Below are 24,785 nucleotides of genomic sequence, written 5' to 3'. Positions count from 1 at the left end.
CAATAATTTGACAAAGCAATATAAACTTAAAGCAACTTATTTAAGAGTTGCCCCTAACATTTTGGCGCCCGAATAGCAGGGACCCACCAAGTTGCTACAAGAGGTGGATGAGCTACGCTGACGGAACAAAAAGGAATAGGCATTCCGGGAACCACAGATCAAAAAACCTGGCCAGAAAAAAGCTTTATTTTTCTTATATTCTGTGCTCCCCTGATTTGTGCCTATCCGTTCTGTCAGTTACGGTTCTCCTGGTTTTAAAACACCAGCCTCTGTAGTGGTGAGTCTAGAATTACTGGATATTTTAGTTTATATTGCTGGAATTATTTGTTTGTTTTGTTATCTGTGTTTGTCTTGTCTGTCTTGTTGAGAAAGTGAATGAGCCTTGTCAAGGATGGTATGAGTTAGAAGGGGATTGCCGAACTAAGCAACGGAATGCGCCTTACCTCACACGATTGGGAACCTGAGGGCTTGTGAGCTTGGGGGTCTGACGCTTATGCTTAACCTCACATCTAACTCATAAACCATAGACGGGTTGAGAGTATAAGCCCTGTCCGCTCCATAAAGCAGGGATAAGAGTGTATGAGAGGGATTCCCAGATACGGGGAGGGTAATGAGGTCTCCATGAAGCCCGGAGATCTAGTCGGATACCTGGCCACTTAAAGGAATGCTTGTATATGTTGTAGCCGCATTTTTGTATATGTTGTAGCCGCATTCTGGTTTGTTATTGGGCTAGCATATAAAGTAATTATTTGTTATTGGGCTAGCATATAAAGTAATTCGGTTTCAGAAATCTCATTCCGGAAGAGGTTTCTAGTATTCTAGCACCCTAGGAGGAAGGCAACGAGGAACTAGTGTAACTTAGCTGGTTTGCTATTGGGCTAGCATATAAAGTAATTATTAATTCTTGTATATGTTGTAGCCGCACTATATTGTACACTAAGTGTCCCACACGCTACCTAGGCAGGACTGTTAGAATGGGCCAGAGGAACACAAAACCCCGTCAGGGAATTGTGGCGCACTATACGGTGCCACAGATGATTAAGAACATTTATGGGAAAACCGAAGCACAGGACTTAAAGGATGTCCTTCGTAAATTTAAGGTGAAAGGAGCAGCGGGCTTAGACCCGGATGTATGGAGTGAAATAAAAAGGGACAGATAAGGAGAGGTGTTAGAGAAGCAATGGATGCGTCAGGTTCAATGCTTAATTAAGGTCTCAAATAGAGCGAAAGAAGAGGGGTGGAAATATAATCCAGACTGTGATGGTTGGGATATGAAAGATAGAAGAACAAAAAAATTTTGAAATTTTAAATAATCTTAGCTCAGCCATCCCACCCCCATACACTGACATAGAACGTAAACCACACAAGATATATCCTGTACTTAAGGGTAGAGAATGGGTTTTTTTCAGGTTTGTGGAGTACAAGAATTTCATTCAGAAACTGTAGCCCCCGTACGCACTGATACATGCATTATAGTAAAGCCAGCTGTTTTCTGTAGATTTGTGACACAGTTAATGAATACACATGAAGCAACCTGGCAGGATGGGGAGGATTTATGCAGACATAAAATGACTCTGACCCTGTTTAACCAGTTTATGACCGACCTGCAGACTGAGCTGAGGGGGATGGCAATTTAGAGACAGGACATGTCAGACATATAGACTCAAGGGCCCCTTTTATTGCTAGATTAGAAGCTTTTTGTCAAGCAAAACAACAGGAGAGGGGGTCAATATCACCCATGAAACAAATGCCAGGACAGACTGTATCGGAATTTTACTTATCTATGGAAAGTACGATGGCAGATGAGGGATTGGACTTGGCCCTGCCAGTCACAATCCGAGCCTTCAATAGACAATTTATGGAGGGATTAATTCCACAGATAAGTGAAAGACTGAAAGCTTGCACACCACCCTTAATTTGTTGCGATTTTTGACAGAAAAAGGTTGCAAGGTTAATAAGAAAAAGTTGCAAGTGTGTCAGGAAAAAGTTATCTTTTTGGGACATTGTATATCACAGGGTACGAGACATCTCACTGAGGAGAGGGTTCAAGTGATAAAGGGAATGTTACCCACACGGAATTTCAAACAATTGCGTATGTTTTTAGGTATCGTGTCATATTGTAGACAGTGGATACCACATGCTAGCGCTTTGATGCAGCCATTATACGATTGTTTGAAAATTGTACCGTATATGCTTACAGAAGTAGCTTATGAATCGTTTATCACTTTGAAAAAGTTGTTGATATCTGCCCCGGCTATTGGTATACCAGATTACACCAAGATATTTAATCTGTATATTGCTGAGATCACTGGACACGCCACAGGTGTTCTGACACAGGCACATGTAAAACAAAGACCAGTCGCTTACTTTTCAGCAGCATTAGATCCAGTATCTAGAGGTTCACCGTCCTGTTTACGGGCGGTAGCTGCAGTGTCAATTATAATAGATAAGTCATCAGAGATTGTTCTAGACAATCCAGTCGTAGTGCATACCACACATGACATACATGCAATATTGTCTCAGGTACAGCCCAAACACATTTCAATGGCTAGGCAATTAAGGTTACAGTGTACTTTACTCTTACCTCCAAATGTCACTTTTCAGCGCTGTACAACTTTAAATTTGGCCACCTTCTTGCCTCTTCAGTCACCAGATTTGGCAAGGGGGAATGATAGTACTAATAGTACTAGTGAGAAAAGAAATGAGGACACTGACACTCTTTTGTTTAAAGAAGTAGATCAGCACGATTGTTTTCAGCTCATGGAACAGGAGACAATGGGATTCCCACATGTTACAGATACACCAATTTTAAACGCTGAGCACACTTTGTATATAGATGGTAGCAGGTTTGCTGATGACAAAGGTAAATATCACACAGGGTATGCTGTAGTGACTGATACCCAGGTAATTGAAGCACAGCCCTTACCAGCCCACATGTCAGCACAGGAAGTAGAATTAAAAGCTTTAGAACAAGCCTTAGAATACTTAAAAGGACGAGAGGGAATATTTACACTGACTCTGCCTACGCTTATGGTGTAGCGCACGATTATGGCCACATATGGAGGGCTAGAGGTTATCTGACAGCAGCAGGTACACCTGTAAAACATGGTGAAGGGATTAAGAGAGTCCTGAACAATCTTCAAAAGGTTAAACGAGTGGCCATCATGAAGATAGCGGCACACACGAGCGCAAAAACAATTGAGGCAAAAGGAAATGCATTTGCAGATTTGACTGCAAAACAGGCAGCTCTAGGGGAAGGAAGCCCTGAGACCTTAGCAGCGGTAGAGGTGAGTATCCCAGAACCAACATGGCAGCAGCTGAGTAAATTACAGGAGCAAGCAGGGGAGAGCGAGAAAGATAAGTGGGTCAGAATGGGAGCAGCACCAGACCTTGACAATGTATGGAGGGAAGGGGGCAAAATATGCCTACCTGCCTCTCTGTACCCAGCAATGGCAGCGGCAGTTCACCTACCCACACATGTCAGTTCCAATTCCATGTATAGGATTGTGAACCAAGGATGGCTCGCCCCCGGATTCAGTAGCACTGCAAGAAACTACTGTGCAGCCTGCCAAATCTGTCTCCTGAATAACCCAGGACAGAGAGTAAAAACCCCACGAAAACACCAGGTCCGGGCCCAATACCCCTTCCAGAGACTGCAAATTGACTACATACAAATGCCCAAGAGCGGCCCCTTTGAGTTTGTCCTCGTGTGTATCGATTTATTCTCAGGTTGGCCCGAAAGTTATCCAGTAAAATCGGCTACAGCTAAAGCCACAGCTAAGAAACTGATCACTGAGTTAATACCTAGGTTTGGTCTTCCTGAAACCATAGAATCAGATAGGGCGACACACTTTACAGGAGAAATAATGCAGAATGTGATGACCATGTTAGGGGTTCAACAAAGTTTTCACACCCCTTACCACCCACAGAGTTCAGGATCAGTAGAGAGAGTAAATGGGACAATAAAGTTAAAAATACAAAAAGCCATGCAAGAGTTAAACAAGCCTTGGCCAGAATGCCTGCCTTTGGCTTTGTTCTCTATAAGGTACACTCCAACAGGAAAGACAGGATTATCCCCATATGAGATACTTTTTGGGAATGCACCTAGATTGGGTTTATACTTTCCACAGAGTATGCAATTGCAATGTGATAGTTTGACTGCATATGTGATACAATTACAACAACGTCTAACTAAGATCCACAAAAGTGTGTATTCTTCTCTTCCAGACCCTAATTCAATAACAGGTACACATACGCTGCTACCAGGGGATTATGTATATGTAAAGAAACACACCAGAAAGACATTGGAACCCAGGTTTGAAGGTCCTTACCAAGTACTCTTGACCACAGCCACCTCAGTAAAGCTGGAAGGAAAACCTACCTGGATACACGCATCACATTGCAAGAAACAACCCGAGAAAACAACATGATGAAATATCTACTTACATATTTTTCGTTGAAGATTGTTGTTTTACAAATATATGCATGGACTCCTGGTATTAATGTACTTGAAGTAGAGGAAACAACAACTTTCGAATGAGCTATAGATGATCCTAAAGTAGCAAATGATTCAGGATATGAGATGAATAAGGATTATAATGTAGGTAATTAACACTAGAACATACCCTACAGAATAACCTTGTATCCGCAATTATTGACAAAGGTAGACTAGTACATCTTTCCTCACAGATACAACAGGATACTGCACCACATTGGTGGGATATATTTAGTGGAATGTCTTCTACAGCAACCAATACCTTTCACTGGTTGTTAAGTCCAATGGTAATTATTATTCTAATATTAATATCACTTACAATCACAAATATATGTGTATACAGGAAAATAAATAGGAAAATTAGGAGAATAGACAGGGTATACTGATAAATGTGTATTGACATCACCCTACTCCTATAAAACTCCTCTTCTTGAATTTTAAGATGTTGGTAATACCTAGGGGGATGGGTTCTACCCCTCTGACAACTCGCAGTCAGGGAAAGGACTCTGGGGAAAAACTGACTAGAACTTATTCATGAGGACCCAGGGGGAAGGAGAGGATGATGTCAAAGGGGGAAATTGATAGGGTTGAAATAATGACTTATGCCGCGTACACACGGTCGGACTTTACGGCGGACTTTGCCCGGCGGATTTTTCGACGTACTTTCCGACGGACTTTGTGAATGAACGGACTTGCCTACACACAATCCACCAAAGTCCGTCGAATTCGTACGTGATGACGTACGACCGGACTAAAACAAGGAAGTTCATAGCCAGTAGCCAATAGCTGCCCTAGCGTGCCTTTTTGTCCGTCGAACTAGCATACAGACGAGCGGACTTTTCGACCGGACTCGATTTCAACGGATAAATTTTAAACAAGTTTAAAATCTAAGTCCGTCCAACTTTTGAGAAAACAAAGTCCGCTGGAGCCCACACACATCGAATTGTCCGACGAAATCCAGTCCGCCGGGCAAAGTCCGCCGTAAAGTCCGCTCGTGTGTACGCGGCATTAGAGTTCCACTTTAATTGTTTCTGCTTTTTCTTACCTGTGTACGTATCAATTGTTCTATTTAAATTGTTTGTGCTCCTTTCTTAGCTGTGTACGTATCAATTGTTCTATTTAAATTGTTTGTGCTCCTTTCTTACCTATGTACGTATCAATTGTTCTATCAATCTGTATCTAGATGGAATTTGGAACTGCTGAATAATCATTACATGTTCGCTGATGAGAAACTCTTTGTACCTTAACCTCATTTGGTAATGCCGATAAGATTACTGCTTTTGGAACTGCCTATAAAAGAAGTAAAGGGAGCAGTCCTTTTTGCTCAGAACTGTGATACAGACATACCTGACTCCGTGTCATTATTCTTATAGAAGCAATAATTTGACAAAGCAATATAAACTTAAAGCAACTTATTTAAGAGTTGCCCCTAACACAGCGTACAGGTACGTGATTAGGCCTGTACGTGCCCTTCTGCTGCAGTATATGTGAGGTGATCGGGAAGCGGTTAAAGAGGTTCTAAAGTTAGAATTTTTTTTACCTTCTTTGCTTCCTCTTTAGCTCCCGCTGCTGTCCATAACAGACAGCAAACCAATGAGGAGTGAGCAGAGGGAGAGAGAGCAAGAGGCTTGCTATTGGGGGCAGGAGTGCTGGCAGGGGACCTGATGAGAAAATAATTGGGGCTGCTCTGTGCAAAACCATTACACAGAGCAGGTAAGTATAACATGTTTGTTATTATAACCAACCTTTAGATTCACTTTAATTCTGCCACACTCTGCTGAACCCTGAGATATGATACTTCTCATAAGCTGTAATATTTGAATATTTCCTGTTTTACATAGTGAGACTCTGAGATTATTTCCCTATAGATTTCATGTTATATAAACAGTTTATCATGAAGGTCAATGATCTGTGTGAGTGACAGACCAGACCCATCAAGATGTTTCCTCTGACATATCTACTCTGTGTCTTCTATGTCTACATCCAAGGTATGAGGATATTTGGAGTTTATTTTATCAGATGTAAAATAATAATTAGGAAAAAATGCATTTTATCAGATATCTTATCTGTTTTAAAAAAAAAACTTTCATAACCCACTTAGAATTGTATTTGCCAGACAATTATTAAATGGGTAATAATGTTTGGTATTCTGATTTATTATAAATATAGCTTAGATCCTTAGAAAGAGCTTGATTGTTACATATAGATAGTTTCAGCTGAATATTGTTTCCTCTTATGATGAAATCTATTGATAATCAATATGTCTCTTCCTATCCTCAGGATCCTGTGGACAGATTGTGATGACTCAGACTCCGGATTCTATCTCTGTGTCCCCGGGACAGACAATCACCATCACATGTACTTCTAGTAAAAGTCTTTATCACTCTGGAGTAAGCGCTCACTTCATAGCCTGGTACCAAAAGAAAGCAGGACAACCTCCTAAACTCCTCTTGTATAGCTCCAGTACTCGAGCATCTGGGGTTCCAGATAGGTTCAGTGGATCTGGATCAGGAACGCAATTCACAATGACAATACAAGGAGCGAGTGAAGATGATGAAGGAAGTTATTACTGTCAGCAGTATAGAGAGCTCCCTCTCACACAGTGATACAGAGCCGTACAAAAACCTCCTTCCTCTTTTTTATGTCATGTGTGTTTAGTATATTAGATAGCTTCCACTTATTTCAAAGTACAACCCTGCGTTTTAGAAATTCATCCCTGCAAATAAATTCAGGTTTCACATTTCAGGTAAACTACTTTAAAGCTGAAGTTTATTCTTTTATTGCAGAACCCTCCTAACATGGGATGCTAGGCAAATTTAGTTTGGCTCCTTCTGAAGTCAAGGGAACAGTACTCATTTGTTATGGTCTGTTCATAGTTTCACAGGCTGGGAGTTTGATTGCTTCCCCTGCATCTAGAAGAAGCTTCCTGAACATAGGGAGGGAGAATTCAAATGACCAGCTTGACTATTTAATGTGCCTTAGCCAATCCCTGAAGAGGAGTGTCCAGACTGGGGAGGTGATAAATAGTCAGAAGCCCTGAAGGGATTGTTCTTCTTCCCCAGGAGTTTTCCAAGTCTCTAGGGTGCTACTGCCCCTAGAGACAGATGAAGTGAGTTAACCACTTCGCTACCCGGCCATTGTCAAATGACGTCCACAGATGGGATCTCCCATCCTGGGTGGACGTCATATGATGGCCTGGGCTTCCCGGCTGCCTAGGGGGCACGTGCGCCCTTCGCGTTGCTCGGGACCCGGTGCGTGTGCTCGGCGGCCGCGATGTCCACCGGGCACCTGCGATTGCCCGTTAACCGGGCCGGACCGTAGATCTGTGTGTGTAAACACACAGATCCACGTCCTGTCAGTTGAGAGGAGACTGATCTGTGTTCCCAGTACAGTGGAACACTGATCGGTCTCCTCCCCTTGTACGTCCCCGCCCCCTACAGTTAGAAGCATTCCCTAGGAAGCACATTTAACCCCTCCCCGCCCCCTAGTGGTTAACCCCTTCACTGCCTGTCACATTTACACAGTAATCAATGCAATTTTATAGCATTGATCGCTGTATAAATGTGAATGGTCCCAAAAATGTGTCAAAAGTGTCCGATGTGTCAGCCATAATGTCGCAGTCATGAAAAAAAATCGCGATCGCCGCTATTACTAGTAAAAAAATAAATAAATCATTTTTTCTTTTAAATGCCATAAATCTATCCCGTATTTTGTAGACGCTATAACTTTTGCGCAAACCAATCAATATACGCTTATTGCAATTTTTTTTACCAAAAATATGTAGAAGAATACGTATCGGCCGAAACTGAGGAAAAAATTAGTTTTTTTTTTAAAAAATTGGGATATTTATTGTAGCAAAAAGTAAAAAATATTGTGTTTTTTTCAAAGTTGTCGCTCTTCTTTTGTTTATAGCGCGAAAAATAAAAAACGTAGAGGTGATCAAATACCATCAAAAGAAAGCTCTATTTGTGGGGAAAAAAAGGACGTCAATTTTTTTGGGGTACAACGTCGCATGACCGCACAATTGCCGTTTAAAGTGCGATAGCGCTGAAAACTAAAAATTGGCCTGGGAAGGAAGGGGGTGAAAATGCCCTGTATTGAACCGGTTAAGGAGTTGCAGTCTGGGCCTCAGTAGGAGCTGGGCTGAGGGATTAGAGAAGATTACTGCTGGATTTTTGCTGGAGGGCACTATCCTGAAGTCCTGGTCTGGTGAAAGATATTTTATCTCCCTCACTGAGGATCTACCTGTAGGTTCTATGTGGCAGACAAAATATAATGATAAGCTCATGTGCTGCTAGATAACTATGACAAAAGTGTTAGATGTGTCTTTGAAACTCCTGCAACCATTCCTCAAAGTGTACTTAACTGGTTTTATTCATCCACCATGTGGCTCATATTGCCAGTTTTATGCGTGTCTGTCTCCTCAAGGACACGAACATTACTTAGACATATAAACAGATCCATTTATAGCACAATATGTTTAATAAAAAACACTTTATTAAAACATTAAATCGTGGCACTCACATGTACTTAGTCTTGGGTAAAGCATATAATAATAAGAGAGTCGGCAGCGATCCGACTAAGTGGCTTCTGTGTCTCAGAGACACCGGGAAGTGACGTCACTGGCTCTGCCCGACGCATTGCATCACTGATCACATGAATTCCTCAGTTCTTGGTTCTCTGTGTGCCCCGAGCGACCGCGGGAGCCCGGCACTCGCATCGGCTCAGGGAGCAAACGGGGGCGCGCACGTGCCCCCTAGTGGCCGTCTATGTTACCGACGTAACATAACGGCGATTTGCGCAGCCGAGCCATGTTGCCGCAGTACAATTGCGGCGGCTGGTCGGCAAGCGGTTGAACTAAGCCTGAATTGTCTGTGTGCTTGGGACTGTGCTTGTGTGACTGGTGGCCTCTGTACTATACTTGGAGACTTAGGTACATTCTCAGTGGCTCCTTCCGGGGTGTAGCGCTACATTGTTTTTGTATTACATTAGTTATGTGTAATGGTGTGTGTTCCATTATCCCATTAACTTTTGTTAAAAATCTTCACTGATTTGCCTCCTCAGAGCCACCAGATACTGTCCTGAGTGACTATCTTCTGGCAGTAGCCATTGCTACTAAGAAAAGATGTGCCACTCACCGAACCCATATCATTTCACATCACTAATGTGTTTGGTGCTGTATCCCAAAAAAAACAACTCAAGCCTAAATGCACTACTTAATCCTGAGCTTTCTCTCCTCTATCCCAAGTTCATACTACCTCAATCAGTATAGATCAGTAAAATAGAAAAATATCAATAAAATACCGATATGACGGCTCTGCTGGAGTGATTTTCTTCTCTTTCTATCTCCGCAACAATGGTTTAATCAAAAAGGAAGTGATTGCATTTTTGCAACAGATAGCAATAAAAAAACCTTGTAAACCAAATCTACCCAATAGAAAATAATCAGCTTCCAAGTTTTATTGTCAAAGCTTAAAGCGGACCTTCATTAATTTTTTCAACTTTTCATCTATTAAATCTTCTGCCCTTGTTGTCTTTGGATAATAAAACACTTTTTTTTTCTGCCAGTAAATACCTTCTACAGCCCACTTCTTGTTTCTTGTCTGGTCATTAGCCTAGGCTTATGACATAATCCACAGCTCTCTCTCTCACTCTTGTGAGAGTTTGCCAGGAAGGGAGGGGGATGAGTCAAAAGAGGGCCAATGAGAGCTGCATGGCTGCAGAGCTGGGGGCGTGCCTCTGTGTAAATCCAAGAAGTGAACAGGCAGCAGCTTCAGCTGCCCACAGTTAAAATGGTTGCAGCCAGACTCAGTGGAGGGAGATTTCTGCAGCATATTTGGCAAGTACAGAATCACAGTATATATAAAATAATATGCAAAGTGGTTGGAGGGAAGCTTCAGAATGGCAAAGATGCTTTTATTACAAATTATGTGAGCAGACTGCAGTTCCTCTTTAATTGAACAAGCTGAAGTTGGAAGCTGATTGGTTATGATTCTCAGCTGCACCAGATTCTGTGTGCACCAGTTTTAGTAAATCTTCCCCCATAAGGCCCCTTTCACATGGGGCGGATCCGTTTTGACGGGCTCCGCTTGCTCAGCGGGGATCGCTGAGCGTGAACAGCATGTAATATACCATTTATTAATGTGAAACTTTAAATTTAATTACTTATATAATTAGATTTAGGATGACACCTATTAGTTGTCCTTGTCATGTTATGTTTGATATAGAGTTTCACAACTATATTAAAAACAAACAATATTTTATGTGCAGTGTGCTTTACATGTATTTGTAGATCGGTGACATGGTGGAGAGTGACAAGAGGTGGGGGATGAGCCTGTATACCACATAACTGGGCATTAACAACAAGATCAAAAGTGTTTGGTCAGCCAATCAGAAACCCCTCCATGGTCAGTCACTGGTATTTCAGGGGGAGGTTTTAGCTGTTAAGAAAAAGGAGATATTATGGAATGACAGGTTTAAAAGATAGTATACATTTTTCCATGCATGGAAGCCACCTAGGTGCATAATATAGATCATTGGACGTATATGCTGGATGGGTGGAGCATACATATGCTTGCTATGAAAGAAAAGCACAGAATATTTTGAATGGGACTCTGAAGGCTTCTGATTGTTGCATTATTTGCATGTACTCTGTGGACTTTGGGGGTTATTTACGAAAGGCAAATCGACTTTGCACTACAAGTGCAAACTACAAATGCAAAGTGCACTTGAAATTGCACTGAAAGTGCACTTGGAAGTGCAGTCACCGTAAATCTGAGGGGTAGATCTGAAATGAGGGGAAGCTCTGCTGATTTTATTATCCAATCATGTGCAAGCTTAAAATCTGTTTTTTATGTTCCTTGGATATCCCCCTCGGATCTACAGCGACTGCACTTCCAAGTGCAATTTCAAGTGCACTTTGCACTTGTAGTGCAAAGTGGATTTGCCTTTAGTAAATAACCCCCTTTGGCATTTGTTCTGGGGTCCAATAAATGCTAATTTCTGGTAAAAAAAATCTAGGTGCTGCAGAGATTCTAACTGTGGGGGGGTGGGGCTGTGTGTGACACGACACTGATCACGGCTCCCGATTACAGGGAGCTATGATCAGTGTCAGTGTCACTAGGCAGAACGGGGAAATGCTTGTTTACATTAGCATTTCCCCGTTCTTCCTCTCCGTGAGACTATCGTGGGTATCCCCGTGGACATCGAGTCCGTGGGATCCGCGATTGTGCACGCGCGCGCAACCTGCCTTTTAAAGGGCAACGTACAGGTACGTGATTAGGCCTGTACGTGCCCTTCTGCCGCAGTATATGTGAGGCGATCGGGAAGTGGTTAAAGAGGTTCTAAAGGTAGAATTTTTTTAACCTTCTTTGCTTCCTCTTTAGCTCCCGCTGCTGTCCATAACAGACAGCAAACCAATGAGGAGTGAGCAGAGGGTGGGGCGGAGTCATGATCTGTGTGTGAATGGACAATGTTCATTCACAGGAGCGTGGCTTGAGAGTGACCCTGCTCAAGTGCCCCAGAGCAAGAGGCTTGTTATTGAGGGCAGGAGTGCTGGCAGGGGACCTGATGAGAAAATAATTGGGGCTGCTCTGTGCAAAACCATTACACAGAGCAGGTAAGTATAACATCTTTGTTATTATAATCAACCTTTAGATTCACTTTAATTCTGCCACACTCTGCTGAACCCTGAGATATGATACTTCTCATAAGCTGTAATATTTGAATATTTCCTGTTTTACGTAGTGAGACTCTGAGATTATTTCCCTATAGATTTCATGTTATATAAACAGTTTACCATGAAGGTCAATGATCTGTGTGAGTGACAGACCAAACCCATCAAGATGTTTTCTCTGACATATCTACTCTGTGTCTTCTATGTCTACATCCAAGGTATGAGGATATTTGGAGTTTATTTTATCAGATGTAAAATAATAATTAGGAAAAAATGCATTTTATCAGATATCTTATCTGTTTTAAAAATAAAACTTTAGTTTCAGCTGAATATTGTTTCCTCTTATGATGAAATCTATTGATAATCAATATGTCTCTTCCCATCCTCAGGATCCTGTGGACAGATTGTAATGACTCAGACTCCGGATTCTATCTCTGTGTCCCCGGGACAGACAGTCACCATCACATGTACATCCAGTAAAAGTCTTTATCACTCTGGAGTAGGCGCTCACTTAACAGCCTGGTACCAAAAGAAAGCAGAACAACCTCCTAAACTCCTCTTGTATCACTCCAGTACTCGAGCATCTGGGGTTCCAGATAGGTTCAGTGGATCTGGATCAGGAACGCAATTCACAATGACGATACAAGGAGCGAGTGAAGATGATGAAGGAAGTTATTACTGTCAGCAGGCTAGGGAGGACCCTCTCACACAGTGATACAGAGCCGTACAAAAACCTCCTTCCTCTTTTTTATGTCATGTGTGTTTAGTATATTAGATAGCTTCCACTTATTTCAAAGTACAACCCTGTGTTTTAGAAATTCATCCCTGCAAATAAATTCAGGTTTCACATTTCAGGTAAACTACTTGAAAGCTGAAGTTTATTCTTTTATTGCAGAACCCTCCTAACATGGGATGCTGGCAAATTTAGTTTGGCTCCTTCTGAAGTCAATGGAACAGTACTCATTTGTTATGGTCTGTTCATAGTTTCTCAGGCTGGGAGTTTGATTGCTTCCCCTGCATCTAGAAGAAGCTTCCTGAACATAGGGAGGGAGAATTCAAATGACCAGCTTGATTATTTAATGTGCCTTAGCCAATCCCTGAAGAGGAGTGTCCAGACTGGGGAGGTGATAAATAGTCAGAAGCCCTGAAGGGATTGTTCTTCTTCCCCAGGAGTTTTCCAAGTCTGAAGATGAAGTGAGGTAAGGAGTTGCAGTCTGGGCCTCAGTAGGAGCTGGGCTGAGGGATTAGAGAAGATTACTGCTGGATTTTCGCTGGAGGGCACTATCCTGAAGTCCTGGTCTGGTGAAAGATTTTTTATCTCCCTCACTGAGGATCTACCTGTAGGTTCTATGTGGCAGACAAAATAAAATGATAAGCTCATGTGCTGCTGGATATCTATGACAAAAGTGTTAGATGTGTCCTTGAAACTCCTGCAACCATCCCTTAAAGTGTACTTAACTGGTTTTATTCATCCACCATGTGGCTCATATTGCCAGCTTTATGCCGTGTCTGTCTCCTCAAGGACACGAACATTACTTAGACAAAAGAGATCCATTTATAGCGCAATATGTTTAATAAAAAACACTTTATTAAAACATTAAATCGTGGCACTCACATGTACTGAGTCAAAAGAGGGCCAATGAGAGCTGCATGGCTGCAGAGCTGTAGGCGTGCCTCTGCGTAAATTCAGGAAGTGAACAGGCAGCAGCTTCAGCTGCCCACAGTTAAAATGGTTGTAGCCAGACTCAGTGGAGGGAGATTTCTGCAGCATATTTGGCAAGTACAGAATCACAGTATACATAAAATAATATGCAAAGTGGTTGGAGGGAAGCTTCAGAATGGCAAAGATGCTTTTATTACAAATTATGTGAGCAGACTGCAGTTCCTTTTTAATTGAACAAGCTGACGTTGGAAGCTGATTGGTTATGATTCTCAGCTGCACCAGATTCTGTGTGCACCAGTTTTAGTAAATCTTCCCCCATAAGGCCCCTTTCACATGGGGCGGATCCGTTTTGATGGACTCCGCTTGCTCAGCGGGGATCGCTGAGCGTGAACAGCATGTAATATACCATTTATTAATGTGAAACTTTAAATTTCACAACGACTATATTAAAAACAAACAATATTTTATGTGCAGTGTGCTTTACATGTATTTGTAGATCGGTGACATGGTGGAGAGTGACAAGAGGTGGGGGATGAGCCTGTATACCACATAACTGAGCATTAACAACAAGATCAAAAGTTTTTGGTCAGCCAATCAGAATCAGATCAATCACTGGTATTTCAGGGGGAGGTTTTAGCTGTTAAGAAAAAGGAAATATTACAGAATGACAGGTCTAGAAGATAGTATACATTTTTGCATGCATGGAAGCCACCTAGGTGCATAATATAGATCATTGGACGTATATGCTGGATGGGTGGAGCATACATATGCTTGCTATGAAAGAAAAGCACTGAATATTTTGAATGGCACTCTGAAGGCTTCTGATTGTTGCATTATTTGCATGTACTCTGTGGTGTCATTTGTTCTGGGGTCCAATAAACTCTAATTAAAAAAATCTAGGTGATGCAGAGATTCATTTGCATTGGAGGAATTTGCTTTCTGTAACCTGTTGACATACTCCTTTTTCTATAATAACACTTATAAATTCAATAATAATTATTAGTCATCATCTATTATTTACAACAACCATCAAGTGACCTAAATGCACCAATGGCCAATAAGAGAGAAAAAAAATCGACCTTTGTTGATTATGAAAAATATCATGAGACGAAAGAAAAGGCAAATGAGTGTATATACAGTATCTCACAAAAGTGAGTAGACCAGTCACATTTTTGTAAATATTTTATTCTATCTTTTCATGTGACAACACAGAAGAAATGACACTTTGCTACAATGTAAAGTAGTGAGTGTACAGCTTGTATAACAGTGTACATTTGCTGTCCCCTCAAAATAACTCAACACACAGCCATTAATGTCTAAACCGCTGGCAACAAAAGTGAGTACACCCCTAAGTGAAAATGTCCAAATTGGGCCCAATTAGCCATTTCCCTTCTTGATGTCATGTGACTCGTTAGTGTTACAAGGTTTCAGGTGTGAATGGGGAGCAGATGTGTTAAATTTGGTGTTATCGCTCTCACTCTCTCATACTGGTCACTGTAAGTTCATGTTGAACTTCACTGGAAGTTCAACATGGCACCTCATGGCCAAGAACTCTCTGAGGATCTGAGAAAAAGAATTATTGCTCTACATAAAGATGGCCTAGGCTATAAGAAGATTGCCAAGACCCTGAAACTGAGCTGCAGCACAGTGGCCAAGACCATACAGCGGTTTAACAGGACAGGTTCCAAACAGAACAGGCCTCGCCATGGTCGACCAAAGAAGTTGAGTGCACGTGCTCAGCGTCATATCCAGAGGTTGTCTTTGAGAAATAGACATATGAGTGCTGCAGAGGTTGAAGGGGTGAGGGGTCAGCCTGTCAGTGCTCTGACCATAGGCCGAACACTGCATCAAAGTGTTCTGCATGGCTGTCGTCCCAGAAGGAAGCCTCTTCTAAAGATGATGCACAAGAAATCCCGCAAACAGTTTGCTGAAGACAAGCAGACTAAGGGCATGGATTACTGGAACCATGTCCTGTGGTCTGATGAGACCAAGATAAATATATTTGGTTCAGATGGTGTCAAGCGTGTGTGGCAGCAACCAGGTGAGGAGTACAAAGACAAGTGTGTCTTGTCTACAGTCAAGCATGGTGGTGGGAGTGTCATGGTCTGTGGCTGCATGAGTGCTGCTGGAACTGGGGAGCTACAGTTCATTGAGGGAACCATGAATGCCAACATGGACTGTGACATACTGAAGCAGAGCATGATCCCCTCCCTTCGGAGACTGAGCCGCAGGGCAGTATTCCAACGTGATAATGACCCCAAACACACCTCCAAGATGACCACTGCCTTGCTAAAGAAGCTGAGGGTAAAGGTGATGGACTCGCCAAGCATGACTCCAGACCTAAACCCTATTGAGCATCTGTGGGGCATCCTCAAATGGAAGGTGGAGGAGCACAAGGTCTCTAAAATCCATCAGATCTTTGATATCATCATGGAGGAGTGGAAGAGGACTCCATTGGAAATCTATGAAGCTCTGGTGAACTCCATGCCCAAGAGGGTTAAGGCAGTGCTGGAAAATAATGGTGGCCACACAGAATATTGACACTTTGGGGCCAATTTGGACATTTTCACTTAGGGGTGTACTCACTTTTGTTGCCAGCGGTTTAGACATTAATAGCTGTGTGTTGAGTTATTTTGAGGGGACAGCAAATTTACACTGCTATACAATCTGTACACTTACTACTTTACATTGTAGCAAAGTGGCATTTCTTCAGTGTTGTCACATGAAAAGATATAATAAAATATTTCCAAAAATGAGAGGGGTGTACTCACTTTTGTGAGATACTGTACTTATAGGATGGAAAGCATATTGATTCTGTAGGAGAGCAAAAGGTGAAATGATAGGCCAATAGTACTAATCTGCTAATCCTCCTTAGCCTATGCCTATAATATAAGAGTATCCGATAGATGGTCACTATACAACATGACTGCCCTCTCTCAAACAATTTGCCCGGCCAATTACCGTGGTATGGTGTCATGCATCCAAGCCACTCTATGGTCTCAGTAAAAAAAGTTAAATCTCATATCTTCATTGTACCCTACTAGGCAATTTGCCTGGCCAATTACCGTGGTATGGTCTTGCATCCAAGCCACTCTTTGGTCTCAGTCAAAAAAAGGTAATTCTCATATCTTCATTGTAACCTACCAGGCAATTTGACTGGTCAATTTCTATGGTATGGTCTTGCATCCAAGCCACTCATTGGTCTCAGTCAAAAAAAGCTCTCGTAACTACATTGTAAACTGCTTGTTCACCATCCTAGTAAACCATGTGCCCTATGTGACACCCCAAACTAAAAGTGATAAAATAGGTGCAAAAATAACTTAACTCTACATGTTTCACTCACTAAATGAGTTTCCTCAGGAGTACCAAATAGTGCACCAAGTCAACATAATGGGACAGACAAATATATAAGGTCCATGGTGGTGAAAGGAAAATGACAACTCTAGTCACTATGAGATTCGTTTTCTGTATTCCGCAACAAACCTGGTTGATCCTGCTGCTCTCTATCTCCACCTTCTGTCCATGTCCCCAATTCAACTAGATATTTTTGCAGCTGTGGTGGCAACTCTGCACAGGCTCAGTTTTCGGTGAGTTTCTATGCTGAGCATTTCCTCCCTATCAAATCTGAGCAGCCCATGTGACTATAGAGTCACACAGATAGGTGTATACACAGTGGAAAAAAACAGCCCACTTCCGACCTCCTCCTCCATGCCCACTAACCAGCTGCACACAATTGGGGCTGAATATAAAATATATAGTAACTAGTTCCGGACTGCCCACAGCACATATACTGCTGTATGTTGTTCGCGCTTCCTGGCCTGGGGCATGCGTGAGCGTCGTCAGCGACCCGCTCCTGCTGTGATTGGACACAGCGGGAGCCAATCAGCAGGTCAGGCGGACCACTGGCCTCCTGTGATCATTCGTGGGAATGACAGAACAGCAGTCTGCCTATGTAAACAAGGCAGACCGTTGTTCTGTCAGACAGGAAGAGAGAGATCTGTGATTCCTACTAATCAGAAACACAGATCTGTCTCTTTGTCTAGTATCAGCATCCCCCACACAGAAAACACACATAGGGAACACATTTAACCTTTTAATTGCCCCTGACGTTAACCCCTTCCCTGCCACTGTCATTTATACTGTGACAGTGCATTTTATTAGCACTGATCACGGTATTAGTGTCACTGGTCCCCAAAAAGGGTCACTTAGGGGTCGATTTACTAAAGGGAAAAAGACTGTGCACTTTGCAAAGTGCAGTTGTCCTCTGCAAGAGCAGTTGCTCCAGAGCTTAGTAAATGAGCAGAAGCTCTGCTGACTCCCATCATCCAATCACGTGCAAGCAAAAATGCTGTTTTTTAAATTTTCCTTGCACAGGATTGGGTACTCTTTGCAAAGTCAAGCCTTACCTCATTTACTAAGCTCTGGGGCAATTGCACTCACAGAGGGCAACTGCACTCTGCAAAGTGCACAGTCTATTTGCCTTTAGTAAATCAACCCCTTAGTGTCCAATTTGTCCGCAGCAATGTCGCAGTCCCACTAAAAATCGCTGATTGCGCCATTACTAGTAAAAAAAATAAATATAAATAAAAAGTCCCTAAATCTATCCCATAGTTTGTAGACACGATAACTTTTGCGCAAACCAATCAATATACGCTTATTAGGATTTTGTTTACCAAAAATATGTAGCAGAATACAAATTGGCCTAAATTGATGAAGAAATTAGATTTTTTACATATCTTTATTGGATATGTTTTATAGCAGAAAGTAAAAAATATTGTTTTTTCTTTTTCAAAACTGTTGCTCTTTTTTTGTTTATAGTGCAAAAAATAAAAACCGCAGAGATGATCAAATACCACCAAAAGAAAGTTCTATTTGTGGAAACTTCAATTTTTTTAAATTAAAATATTTACAGTGCCATCATCCATATACATAAATATATATGACAATGTAAAATATATATGACATTACATGACAATGTAAAATATATATGACAATGTAAATAAACCAATAAGACCATGTAAACAGTGTGTGTCTGATTTACTAAAACTGGAGAGGGCAAAATCTGGTGCAGCTCTGCATAGAAACTATTCAGCTTCCAGGTTTTAGTTTAAATGAACAAGCTGAAGTTAGAATCTGATTGGTTCCTATGCAGAGCTGCACCAGATTTTGCATTCTCTCATTTTAGTAAATCAACCCCTGTGTGTTTAGTATCCCTTTAAGTTGTATGTACTCCTCATAGATGAGTAGAGTACTTACTGTAAAAAAACTTCATGTATACAGTGTATTTGGTGGGAACTGCATGAAAGAAATACTAAGTGTTTAGCTCTCATGATTAAAGTTCAGCTCATATGGAAACTTTTTTTTTTTTTTTTTTTTTTTAAATCTTTATTTAAGAATTGCGGTTTGAACAAAGTGACAGAATAACATACATGTCAACCTGCGAAATTCAGTGACAGGCAATAAACATAACTATCCAGAGAGGTCTACTGTATATAGGTTATGGATAATACAGGCAAGGTTCTAGAACAGTTGTATTAGTTCAGGAGTCTGAGTCTAAGGGCTCTACAACAATCGTAACCTGTAGTTAAACTTAAACATTGGATAGATCCTCCAACCGAACTATTGTGCCCTGGAAGACTAGACTTGAGTAACGTGCCTCCTACAATGCGTGGTTCCTGGTTCTGTTTTCGCAGGAGCAATACCAGTGGATTACCGCAATCCAAAGGAATTTTTCCTGTTTTTTAATAGGAAAACAAAGAGGATGACGCCTAAGGCATCAAGAGGGAGAATAAAGATTAAGGTAGAAGTGGTAGAGGGTAGGTAAGTGGAGGGGGGGGGGTGATAGGGCTCTGGCAGGGTCGACGGCCCAAAGCTTCGATTTCTCCCAAGACAGGTTATTCAAATGTAAGAATTGTATTCATCCGAGAATCGGAACAGGTTCCAGTGTGTCCAACGAGTGTTGTGTTCCTCCTCTCTGTCTCCCAGGGCAGCCGTGAGACCCTCCATCCGCTGTATGTCGCACACCCTAGCAAACCATTGTGATACCACCGGTGGAGATTGTTGCTTCCATACACTGGGGATGCACGCCCTGGCTGCATTCAGGAGGTGTTTCAACAAGGATTTGCGATATCGCTTACAAGACATAGGGGTTAGGTTTAGGAATACTGCTGCTGGGTTATCCTGGAGGGAGACATCTGTGATCTTGTGGATGATTTGTAATACCTGCCTCCAGAAAAGGGTCAATTCTGGGCAGTCCCAAAATATGTGGAGTAATGTGCCAGTTTGGTTACCACATCTCCAACAAAGAGGGCAACTTTTTTTTTTTTAATATTTTTTAAAAGAGCAAGCAAATGTTAGTTCTATCATGTTTAGGTAAAACCCATAATTAAAAAAAAAAAAGGTTTATTTCTCTCATAATAGTTGGGCCTATATAACTGGTTATCAGCATAACTGGTTATCAGCGCTTAGTTAACCCTAATTAGCTTTTACTGTCTTCTTCCTTCTTCCTCCCCTTCTTCCCTTAGTTGTTTTATGATTTTTATTTTACCATTCAGGGTACATTTTGCAGTAGTTTTTGTAACATACATTACATAATTATGCATAAAATAATAATAAAAAACTCTGTTACATTTGTAAATGACATCCGTTGCACCAAAAATATCTTTCATGCTTTTATAAAAGGGACACATTTCTAAATATAATTTGTATTTGTGACGAGTTATTAGCATTCCTTAGTTACTAGATGGAAGAACCCATTTGGGTTATCATAATATTAAAGTGGTGTTCTGCCCAAAAAAAAAAAAAATTAAAAGCCTGCAGCTACACATACTGCAGCTGCTGGCTTTTAACAATAGTACACTTACCTGTCCTGGAGTCCAGCGATGTCGGCACCACAGCTGATGTTTCCATCATCTGTCGGGTGCTGCTGCCGTCTCCATTGCGGGTAAGGGTGCCCGACAGTGTAGCCTTACGGCTTCACGCTGGGAACCCTACTGCACATGCACGAGGCCCCGTTCCTCTGTCCTACTGGCCCGTCCACAGGGAGAAGAGAATTACACAAATGGAGGCTGCCTCTGGTTTGCTCTTTTCCCTTACATGCGTGCATCCTTGGAGTATAATACTGGGAAACTTCCAGCAGAGTGAAGTGGTATCAGTGGTGGGAGTACCCACATCCAAGTGCATTCAACCTTCTTATGACACATAAGGGGTCGAAAAGTTCTGTGTGAGTGTGGCATTAAAGAAGGGGAGCACAGAGTGTCACATACAGCACTGAAGATGGTGATATTCTAAGCACTTGCCACTTTAACCCACTAGTGGGTTTGGCACAAGAAGTGCCATTGGGACTTTTTATATGTTGATTATATACAGATTAATAAGCACGAGTCACATTTTTGTTTCACATTTTTGCACAATAACTGTATAACATATGTAATTTTGTTGTTCTAGTTTTGCACAGGATAAATATGGAGTATAATTCAGGCTTTGTTTATATACAGTATATGAATATCAACCACAAAGCACTTTATAATTTATTAGGTAGCACTTTAATGGCATTCTTATATGATGATCCTTCTTGTTGACCGTACTCAATTGGGAATTTTGAGTGCCACACCAGCTTTAACTATTTTATTTAGGTTACTATACCCTTTTAGGGAAGTAATCCCGGTGTAGGCAGTCACAGAAATTCTTATTTTTATTATTTTTGATTATTTTATAATTATTTTATTGACTGACTCCACCCCCAAAATGGTAGCAGTCGTTAAAAAGGTGGGCCATACATAGGCAGGGCAAATGGGGTGGAGTTATGGGTGGAGCTGGGGGGAGGGCAGCAAAATTAGGTTTTGCCTAGGGCAGTGATGGCGAACCTTGGCATCCCAGATGTTTTAGAACTACATTTCCCATGATGCTCCACTACACTGCAGAGTGCATGGGCATCATGGGAAATGTAGTTCCAAAACATCGCCATCACTAGCTTAGGGTGTCAAAAATCTTTGCACCAGCCCTGGGTTCAGGAGAGCAGTATTCTCAATAAGATGCTGAGATCATAAACACAGGGGGCATGATATTAGATAACCGGAGGAAAATGAAAAGCTGACCTTAAAAAGTATTTTACCAGAAGAGTAAAGGATGCTTGAAACAGACTTCTAGCAGAAGAAGAGGGGTCAAGGGATGTTGCACTTTGCAAGACAATTAGCCCCAGAGATTAAGGAATGAAATGAAGCTCTGCGTACGCAAAAATTTTTTTTTTTTTTTTTCTTGCACATGACTGGCTATTCTTTGCTTAGTAAAATATAACCACATTCACTAAGCTCTGGGGCGAATTCTCTTGCAAAGTAAACAGCCTATTTACCTTTAGTAAATCAACCCCAGTGAGTCAAACAAGAGTAACTTAAAGTGGTATTCCACCCAAAAAAAAAAAATTCATGAATGTGCCTAAAAAAAAATAAAAAAAATAAATACATATGGAAATTTTTTTTTTTTTACTTACCTCTAAATGGTTGTTGCTAGGGGGTCCCTCGTAGTCTGTCTCCTTCAGTGCCTGGGCTCTTGACATCACTTCCCCTCGGCACAGGAAGGGCTCAGCTCTACCCCCTCCCTCTTGTCAACCATCTGGGACACGTGACGGGCCCCAGATGATTGTGCGGCCAATCACAGCACGCGGCGTCGTTCGCGCATGCACAGTGGGTGCCCAGCTATGAAGCCACAGCCGGCGCTCACAGTTACAATGCCGGAGCCGCCGAACGGAGGGGGAGACGAGCGGGGCTTCGATCCCCCGCATCGCTGGACCCTGGGACAGGTAAGTGTCCGATTATTGAAAGTCAGCAGCTGCAGTATTTGTAGCTGCTGGCTTTAATTTTTTTTTTATAATGGGAACACCACTTTAATTTAAGCACGTCAAAGAAAGATCTATACTAAAAAAAAAAGATTAAGGAAAAACTGAGTAAGCAAAAACAAAACATTTAAAAAAAAATTGGCCAAAATTAAAAATAAAATGGGGGAGAGACTTGATGGACAACTTGGCCAGCACTCTTCTAAGTTTTTTAAATCCCATATAGCTATCATTTCTGCACCCTGCACTATCATGACAATCATACGCTTGAACATGCTAGTTCCATCTGTCTCGGCTCAGATATCTTGGTCATCTTCATCTTGTAGGCATCTGAGGACCTTGTCCCAGCATTATCTCTGATGGGGACATTATGTATATTCTGGTGTGCATGTAATCCAAGTATTTTTATTCTGTTCCCTGAGATCAGTGTTCTTTTGCTGCCTTTGTTTGCCCATTTTCAAAAAGTAGATCTTATGTATTAAGATACAGAAAGATAAAGACAACAAAGATATTAACATAAACCACAACGTATTATAAATAGACATTACATCATTTGCATGTTTCCTGATTTACATACCGTATGTGATGTCGGGGGGTTTCCCCCTAATGATTGCAGCTGTTATATAGGAGACATTGTACAGGTGACATCTCAGTAGTCTGTGTGTGTCAGTGCAGAGACATCAAGATGGGTTCTCAGGGGGTTCTGCTGCCTCTCATACTGCTTTATATTCAGGGTGAGAATTTATTCAAATCAATGCTTGTAACATAAGTTATAAGAATGTGTTATTATTTTATATTTTATGTCTCCTTCTCCCCTCCATCCTCAGGATCCTGTGGTCAGATGGTAATAACTCAGACTCCAGATCACATTGCGGTGTCACCAGGAGATACAGTCACCATCACATGTAAACTGAGTTCTTCTACCGACTACTTAAGTTGGTACCAAGACAAATCAGGAAAATCCCTGAAACCTCTTATTTATAAGAATAACCAGCGATTCACTGGGATCTCAGAGAGGTTCAGTGGTTCTAAATCAGGAAATGATTACACCTTAACAATTAGCAAAGCAGAAGAACAAGATGAAGCCACATATTACTGTCAGTATACTTATACTACACCATTCACACAGTGATAAAGAGCCGTACAAAAACCTCCTTCCTCTTTTTTACTTGTAGAAGTCTTCAAAGCACTATTTTGTCATTATGTAGCTAATTTCAGAGGAAAAGATGACAATGTACACAGTTAATCTGCAAGTTTTAAAAAAAGTATATAAAAAAAGTGTATAAAAAAAGTGCTTTTCAAAAAAGCATTTCTTCCTTAACAGCTTACTAGAGGTTGTTCGAAGGGTTAGTTCACTTTTACCAAAAAAATATAAAAAATAAAAAATTGCCTATGCAGGTAAGGGATTTCAACCTGTCAAACTCTGCGTATAGCATTAAAATTGCTATGCAATGTGTTCTTCTCCAAATGTCACCATGTCTGCTTGTATGTGGGTGGTTGGGAAGTGGGGGGTTGCAAGGGCCAGTTCACACCATAGAAACGCAGTCTGGATGCTGACTTTTAAAAAAAAACGGCCAGAACACCCCTTTAAGGGCCACTTCACACCACATGCAGTCCAGTGCGTTTTCTTTCTGCATTAAAAACACATAGAAAGTAGGTTATATTGTTTTCAATGGCATAGTTCACACCAGTGCTTGCAGTTCCAGTGCGTTCCAGTTCCAGAAAAAAAAGTAGAAAATAATGCATTTTTCCTGCACTGGACTGTACTGGAACGCTGTAAAGAGCATCAAAAACTCACGGGAATGCACCGCAAAGCACCTAAACGCACCAAAAACGCACTGGAACACCAATATTCTTATTTAAGGTTAAGAAAAAAAAAGGGGGGGGAATGCACTGGACTGCATCAAAAATGCACCAAATATGCATCAAAAATGCACTGGAACGCATCAAAAACGCGCATGCAAAAAAGCATCTGGAGCGCATCCAGACTGCATTTCTATGGTGTGAACTGGCCCTAAATAAGGATAAATGTGTTGCAGTGCATTTTTGGTGCATTTAGGTGCATTCTGGTGTGTTCCAGTGCATTTTTGATGCATTTTACAGCAGTCCAATACAGTCCAGT

General features: G+C 41.5%; 1 long non-coding RNA gene and 1 gene segment (V, D, J or C); both read left to right on the top strand.

The window, feature by feature from the left end:
• Positions 1-6,379: 6,379 nt before the first annotated feature.
• LOC141125734 (uncharacterized) lies at positions 6,380-6,964 on the top strand. Its single transcript, XR_012241386.1, has 2 exons — positions 6,380-6,483; positions 6,776-6,964. It is a non-coding gene; the product is annotated as an uncharacterized lncRNA (long non-coding RNA).
• Positions 6,965-23,504: 16,540 nt separating this feature from the next.
• Positions 23,505-23,795, top strand: LOC141128029 (immunoglobulin kappa variable 1-39-like). The segment is given in 1 exon segment: positions 23,505-23,795. A coding segment is annotated over 1 exon segment (291 nt).
• The last annotated feature ends 990 nt before the right edge of the window (positions 23,796-24,785 follow it).

This window comes from Aquarana catesbeiana, linkage group LG01 (genome assembly GCF_042186555.1).
Source record: "Aquarana catesbeiana isolate 2022-GZ linkage group LG01, ASM4218655v1, whole genome shotgun sequence".
Lineage (NCBI taxonomy): Eukaryota > Metazoa > Chordata > Amphibia > Anura > Ranidae > Aquarana > Aquarana catesbeiana.
This window is presented reverse-complemented; position numbering and strand designations above follow the sequence as displayed.